The 7,959-nt window shown below is 40.7% G+C and overlaps 1 protein-coding gene across 1 annotated transcript; it reads right to left on the bottom strand.

The window, feature by feature from the left end:
- Positions 1-3,963: 3,963 nt before the first annotated feature.
- Positions 3,964-7,675, bottom strand: cdca7a (cell division cycle associated 7a). Its single transcript, XM_085765414.1, has 10 exons — positions 7,587-7,675; positions 6,635-6,781; positions 6,403-6,525; positions 6,104-6,301; positions 5,912-6,001; positions 5,601-5,801; positions 5,366-5,494; positions 5,116-5,265; positions 4,881-5,017; positions 3,964-4,787 (listed from the first exon to the last, which is right to left on the bottom strand). Exons 1-10 carry the CDS (start codon positions 7,605-7,607, stop codon positions 4,754-4,756), a joined length of 1,230 nt encoding a protein of 409 aa, XP_085621540.1. The 5' UTR covers positions 7,608-7,675; the 3' UTR covers positions 3,964-4,753.
- Between the last annotated feature and the right edge of the window lie 284 nt (positions 7,676-7,959).

Raw genomic sequence — 7,959 nt, 5'->3', positions numbered from 1 at the left:
ATCAGTTGATTTTGACCCACAGATTGTGATTGTGCCCTGTGAGTTTCATTTATTCAGCTTTTCTTCTGGCTCTACTACAATCACCGTAGACCTGCAGGACTCTCGAGCAAATTAACAGTCTTCACGCTACCCTGCAGCCATAATGAAAATATCAGTCAATCAAAACCCATATTATGCTGCAAAAAAATCCTACCTCATATCTCCAGACCTGCATGCAAATAAGACCGTGCAGGATAAGCACTCAACCTGTTTTCAGCTTTATGTATCAGTGGAGGGATATTTAAAATGAGCACGTCCACCTGAAGCACCGCTGTGATGAGACCTGCTCCCGCGATGAATGTTGACAGACATGCAGTAAAACAGATAATCTGGACATTAAGATGCTTTGGGGGGAAATCCTGCCTTGATTCCTAGAGGTGTGAGAGCGGGGCGTGCAGGGATGCAGGGCCCATCTGCGACCTGTCTGCAGGTCCGGTGATGTATTGCTGTGGGCTGGACGGCCACAGTCAGGGCTGTGTGTTGCTGCTCAGTGTGCCATGGCACTCAGGGCACTTCAACCCCCAGTCCCTCCTTACAGGTACCCCGCAGCCCGCCACCGTGCGCTACTCATTTACTGCTACACTGGTTTTCATAATTAGCGCCGCAAGGCCTCATTAAATCTGCTCTAATGAATAAATATTGTATTTCATAGCCTGATTACCAGATCAGCTCAATGCTTGAGCGTTGTAAACAATTACTTCCCTAAATATTCATCACCCCAAAGTGGATGATCATTGGTATTTAATACAGGACTAGTATTTTCAAGTGCATCTTTATTATACTAATAATAGTTTTTGAAATGTTCCTTTTGGAGGAAAAGAAGAGGAAGAAAGAGGAGATGTTTTGTTGGATGCTATATTTATGCTGACATAACCTGAAAATTGATACATTAATTGATATTGTATTGTTTCAATAATATGAAATATAAGTTTATACATGCATATGTATGTTATACATATTCTTCTAGGTGCCACTTCAACTGTAATTACTGACTGTCATTAGCTTCTTGTATTTATAATATGCTCCTACTCTTCTGTTTTCCTCAGACATTTTAAACATTTTACAGATGTATCTAATAAAATGGTTGTTCAGTGAAATTGTCTATGGCTGGTAAAAGGAGACCAGGCATTTTATTTTTTTATTGTTGTTTATTGCTGTGTCTAATATTTCATTTTATTTTTTGTTTTATTGTGTTGTCAATAGTTGTGTAATAAACCAACACTAGATTTATAGACTTCATTAGAAAGTTGTAGCAAAGACAAAAGACTAATTATTGGATTTGTAAATCGACACAATTATTTGATTACAAAATCGTATACTGTACGAGCCAGTGACCATTCATTCACTGTTGCTTTCATCGGTAACACCACAAATGTGATAAAATAAATACCAATAAATGGCTCAATCCTTTGACTTGAGTCATTTGATGCACTCAGGCCTTATAGTTAGTGACAAATTCAAACCTCACAAACACAGTGAAATTCAAAGAAGCCTGTGTCTGAAGCGAGCAGTAAATGTGCCGCTGTGTGACCACAGGTACATATTTTAAAATATCTTTATTTGTCTGAATCATCACAGTGACTCACTTTGGATTTTCTAAATGTGTAAACTTCTGTTCAATCACAGTCAGTCTGAGGTAACCAGCTGACCTGAACTCTACACGACCTAACCTGCAGGTTGTGTGTCTTTAGCTAAAGGGTAAATCATGGTTCAGGTTGGTGAATCTGGACGTCAAAGGTTAATTCGTCAAAACATGGAATTTACATCTGGACATTTGCTTTGACAAATCTGTTGTTTTTGCTCTCATAAATGGCAAATGTATTAATTTATTTATTCATTTCAGGGGATTTAATACATGTGATACTGTCCTCTCCCTGTGTGAGTGTTCACATGCTGCTTGTAATAGAATTTAAAAACTAAGTGAAATGCAGGGGCAGGGTTGCTTTGTTATCCTTCTTTTTAGCTGGGCATTAGCTTAGTGACTGAGTACTTTTTCCAATCATTTCCCCAGAACATGAGTTGTCAGTATTTTTTATTTCCATCCGTAAAATGCAGAATGCATCAAATCAAAGCACTGATGTAGAAAAGGTAAATAAATGTTGGGGTAGCTAGCTAGCCCCAGTTTCTTCCACCCCATTCTGCATCTGTTTGTTTTTTTTCTGATAGTGATCTTTGATGAACCCAGAAAGTCATTTAACAGCACTTTTCACTGTTTTAAAGTTGTTTTTTTTCTATAATCCTCAAAAGTTCTTCCCATCAGAGAAAATATTCTGTCTACTACACAGTAAAATGAAGATTCAGTGGCTTTTTTCTGGGTTTTTCACTTATCACCAGGTATTTTTTCCTGTATCATGTGAAACTGAGTTTCTATAAAAAAGCAACACTGAACGAACATCGGCTGCTTTACCATTAACTGACTTTCTCACAACAGTAGTTATTGAGGTTTTTGTACACAGCTTCTTTAATGACACACAGCATACCTACATGAAGTTGTATTTCATGTAGAACTTAATCAGCACTAACACTATGTGAGAAGAAAATCAGTTGCACCTCATGAGATCAGATTCTAAGATCATCTGATGTTTAATGAGTAAAATCTGAGTGTCATGTTTACGGAGTCAAGATGATTGGTAAGTAAAAATAAGAGAGGAACTTTGGTCCTAAAGTTAAATTCATAGACATTAAAATCAACCCTCTCTTTTGCTATTTCCCACTTATTGCCATAACAAACGTTTGTATCCAAATGTCATCAAGGTCTCTAAAGCTTTGTGGGCTGATGAAGTGTTTAATTGATTATTTGGACTGACAGGAGAAACACATTTGAAAACCAATTAATCATTTCTGTTCTGCTTTTCTCATGTAAAAATGTCAAATATTCAATGAATTCTTGACAGTTAAATTTGTGATTTTTCGAGTCATTATTTCAATGCTTTGATAATGCATAAGTTAGTTTCGCCTTGGTTTTAATTATCTTATCTCTTTTTACCTTATTTCTAGCTCCTTTTATTTTTTCTGTCTTGTTTAAACACATCATTACATCATGTTACATAATACTGCGGTTCTTCCTGGTCTTGATTTATGTTGCCTGATTCTTCTGTTTCTGCTTTTATTTCACATCCCTTTGTAAACCCTTGTTTTAAAAGTTCTTATATTGATAAAGTATGTATTGTTATTTGACAGAGATCAATTCATTATGGAAAGAATTGAGTGTTTCATGTGTTGTGTACCTTTAACGCAGCTTGGGGCAGACAGAAATGGCGATTATCATCCCCATAGGCAGCTGGTTGACAACCCAACAGACTACATCAGTCAAAGTTTGAGTCTGTGAAGGAACGCAGACAAACTATAAACAGAGTGGATTTTCCTCACAGTGATAGAAATGTTATTAAACCTCCAGCCTTCAATGTCCTTAAGATCTTCAATCACCAGCAGCATTCAGGATCTCTCCTCCACGTTTCAATAACAGTAATTACAGCTGCCACTGTTCTGGATAGAGTGATGGTCAAGTCAAAGAAAACTGATAACATGATTGTGCAGTGATTAACGCTTTAATGAAAATGTACAGTTAACCCAATAAGCACAAAGCAAAGCATCACCATAACAGATATTCCCCCTCAACGGCTCGGCATCACTCTTCCTGTTGGCAGAGCAGAGCAGCAAGACAACCTCCACCTGTCATTACAGTAAGAACCAATCTCTGCCATTGATTATTTTCTAGAACAGAATCATATAATCAGAGAACATCACGCCGCAGGTCAAACCAAGTACATTTCAAAGACGAACGACGCAGAGGTTAATTTCATGTCATTTCCTGTAGAGCGTCGTCGCACTTCTGAGCAGAAAACGCGAGGCCATAACTCTACGGCCACTTCAACCATTCCTACTTAACAGTGGAAGGCAGAAAATGAGCCAAAGAGACTGAAGCAGAGCGAGAATGTGCTTTAACAGGATAAAATGATTTACAGGTATGAGATTCCCATTAGAGTGTGCTAATTGTTTCCACACCATTAGTGACAGTTATCTAATGAAGGATATTTAACCAGGCGCTGTAGTACATCACAGAACTCCTGGTGGTGGTGGACCCCAGTCTACTGCCCTCTCTACCTGCACCACCTTAGCAGTGGAGATCCAACTCATAGCAAAAGTATTGTTTTTTTTTTACAATTTTCAATAAAAACTACACAACTTGTAAGAACACAAGTTGGGAAAAAGATCCATTGGAAACAAGTGTTTAAACTGTGTGAATACCTATACATTTAAAACAATGTAAAAAACAGTCTTGGACTCAAACAAGCCTGAAATATTTTTTTGCTGCCGATTGATTCAGCTATAAAAAAAAAAAAGTGATTCTGGTGAATATTTACATCATGGAACAAGGTAATCGTCCTAAAATATTTATGACCAAAGGGCTTTTTGGACAAGTAAACAATTGATAAAAAGCTCCAGCTTTGCTCACAGTGTTGATGTTAAGGGCTCAGCCTTTAAGAACAGGCAGTAAAACATGTGGGAGAACTAACGACAGTAAAAAGCTTTAAACTGAAGAGAAGTGGCAGCGTGTGCCTCCTCCAGATGTCAGTCAACGCTCAAAAAGTATGTGAAAATTTCACAACTCAGAACAATAAGTATTGTGTTTATGATGCTTGAGGCTCTATGAACAATATTTGAACTGAACACAATGGTCACGGAGCATGTCAGTCGGGTCTTCCTCCACACTTCACTTGTTTTCTTCTTCCAGCTCCTTTTTCAAGCTGCAGAGAGAAAACACACAACAACTTCAGTTTGACACAACACAAATAAAAAAAACCCAGATTTAAGATTTCTTACAAAAATGCCCCAGTCACCTTTTTAAGTAGGAGTGCACATTGTCAAAGCCGTGGTATTTTGCCAGGTAAACCAACACCCCCGTAGCGCAGCGGCCTTCTCGGGCGCGGCAGAAGCTGCAGTTGCAGATCCCTCGGCATGGCGGACACTGCCACTCCTACCAGGAGCAGAGAGAAGGGGAAGCGAATCAGACTTGTCCATTTTCTATGAATCATCAAACGTCTATACAACCTTGTATGTTTAAGAGGCACTCACCGGATTCAGCAGAGCATCATGCACCTCCTCTCCGTAGCGGTTACGGAGACAGGGGCCACAGAACTGACCCCTCACCCCCACGCACTCTGGGTTACGGCAGTTTGTTTTGGTGTCGGTTGTTTTCTGGCGGCACTGGTGGCAAGTGCTTCCCTGAGGGAGAGAGAGAGAGAAAGAAGAGAAGTTTTATCATCTCAAGCTTGACAACAAAATGAAACAATCTCAGCGAGATTCGAGCGAACGCGGGACCTACATTGGAGCTGTCGTAGACTTTGTCCCGCACAGTATGGCAGATGCGCTGCAGCTCGGCCTCTGTGATGTCCTCTACAGGCCGCACCACATGAGGGATGGCCTTGCTCCAGCTGAAGTGACGGCGACGAGGCTGAACAAGAAATAAGTGCACTTAATTAGAGTGTGATTAATGTCGGCATATTATCAGAATTTACTGCAACTTGCAAGGAAGACGGACCATACGGGAGATGACTTACTGGCTCATAATCTACTTCCTCGAAGTAGCGGCTTTTGCGAACCAGGCTGAACTTGTCCTGCTCCTCTTCGTCCTCCTCCGGGGTCGGGCTGGGTGGCCCGTCCACCAGCGTGCGGGATCGTGTGTGGGGTCGTGACGTGCGCTCTGGGTTTTTCCTGAGGGCTCGCGGGGTTCCCACGGATCGCCGAGCTGCCTGCCGGGGCTGGAGAGTTAAAACACAGAGCTCTGGTCAGGCACAGTCCACTTTACCGGTGCGTGTGTGTGCGTGTGTGGAAACAGCAAATTCAGTGTTTAGTCTTTAAATGAAATTACCGTGGAGGGAGCTGACATCCCCATCCCCATCGCCATCCCTCTTGGGAAGAGTCCAGGTACTTTGTTCAGCTCTGCCATGAGCTTGGCCAGCTATAAATACACAGAAGTGAATTAATAAACAGGTAAAGGATAAATGGAAATTTCAACAGTTCTGTCCATATTTCAGAAATACTTATATAGAGCAAATGGTACCATTTCTTTGTTCTCCTTAATATTGAGGGCCCTCTTGTCCATGAAGTTCTCCTCCTCGGAGTCAGAGTCGTGTGCTTTGGGTTGAGGGAACGGCTCAGACGCCGGCCTCTTCTTGCCCTGCTTCTTGGTGGGGAACGTCATGGCAACCTTCAGAGGGATGGACCTGCGGCCGCGTCTCTTAGGTTCAGTGTCTACTTTCTGAAGGAAAACACAATTTACACTTAGAAACTTTTGTGGCGTCTAATCTAAGTTATGAAATTTAGTTGTTGTTTTTTTTTCTTCCCCCCCTGAAAACTTACCATGGATTTCATCTGCCTGTTGATCTCGCTCTCCTCAAACCCGCTGCGTGTATCCTCCTCTGATGTGGCTTCAAACACCTTTGGCTTCTCTGCCGTCCTCCTCGTCTGTCTTAAGCTGCTCCTCTAAACAGAGACACAGGCATTAGTTGCAGATGGTGCTGCAAAGATCCTACGCATCCACCATCAATTGATGGGATTATAATTACGTCGAGACTTGGTATTTTGTCGTTACCGTATGTGCAAAGCCTCCATCTGAGCCGAAGCTATCGCAGCTGTCATCAGAGGAAGAAGAGGAGGTCTCCATGGGAACCAGCTGGACGCTGCGAAAGCTCCTCAAGCTCATCCTGGTGGATGGAGGTGGATGATGGACCACCAGTTTCTATAAATGATAAAACAACATGAGTCATTTTTACAACCTCCAACAGAAAGTGTTCTCCACTGCATCAGGGAGGTTTCAGTCTTCACTCAACGACCCTCAAACATGAAGGGAGGAGGTTTATAAACTACAGGTACCTGAGGACATTAATCAAGACACCGACGCTGGAGTACCTCATCAGGTTGTGTAAGCACCAACTCATCTTAAATGAATGTTGATTTCTTAGGGTGATCTTGGTTGCTTGGTTTTGAAATGTTTAGATATTGGCTGCTATTAACTATTAATAAGCAATAATCTGAAGATTTTTTTTCCCAAATGATAACTTGGTTGATGAAATGTTAGGAAACAGGAAATACCTGAAGCCCAGGCAACATGGTCAACTTAACACCAACTTTAGTCACAAAGCTTGAAAACAGTAAATACTGAAACTAATATAACTGTGATTCTAATAAAAATAAGTACTTTTTCGTTAATGGATTATTGTAATCGACCAGTGGACTGTGGTTTGAGTGTCTACTGACACACCCCTGAGACAAAACAAGCCAGATGTAGGTTAGTGTGTCTTGCATTTTCGATATAATCACTGTTGTATTTCAATGCAACTACTTGTTTCTTAACTTGATGCAAGTTATATCAAAATAAACAAAACCGATTTAACATTAGTTCACCGATATTGGAAAAGTAGAGTTAAAACTATTGTGGGTCCTAAGTGAGTATTTTATTGTCAAGACGACACAACATTGTCAACACAAAACGTTTGATCCTTGTTGATCTTCCTTTAAAATAAATAAATAATAGTTTGTCTTACCTGGGAGCGCGTTGCGGGCATTTTTCTTTTAAAAGTTTTCCTGCACACAGACCAACTCAGTGACTCAGTGCAGCAGCTCTGCAGTGAACAATGCAGGACCTGCAGCTGCACGCAGCACGGGCTCTGTTCATTTCCCGCGCCACCGGAAAGTCCTGGAAGATGCATAAGAAATATAAAGTAGTGTTTCATTTCTGTAGAAAATACAATAGAGCACATCAATTGCGGAAACTCAATTTGCATTTTTGAAATCATGCTCTGTTTGTTTAAGCTAACAAACTTTGCAAATATTTAAATTAATAGCACATTTGTGAAATTACGGTAGTGTGTATCTTCCATGTACTTAGGCCGTGGCGCGAATTTTTTATTTCCCGAT

The sequence above is a fragment of the Trachurus japonicus genome, chromosome 21 (genome assembly GCF_045865225.1).
Source record: "Trachurus japonicus isolate A0001 chromosome 21, Traja_1.0".
NCBI classification, from domain to species: domain Eukaryota; kingdom Metazoa; phylum Chordata; class Actinopteri; order Carangiformes; family Carangidae; genus Trachurus; species Trachurus japonicus.
This window is presented reverse-complemented; position numbering and strand designations above follow the sequence as displayed.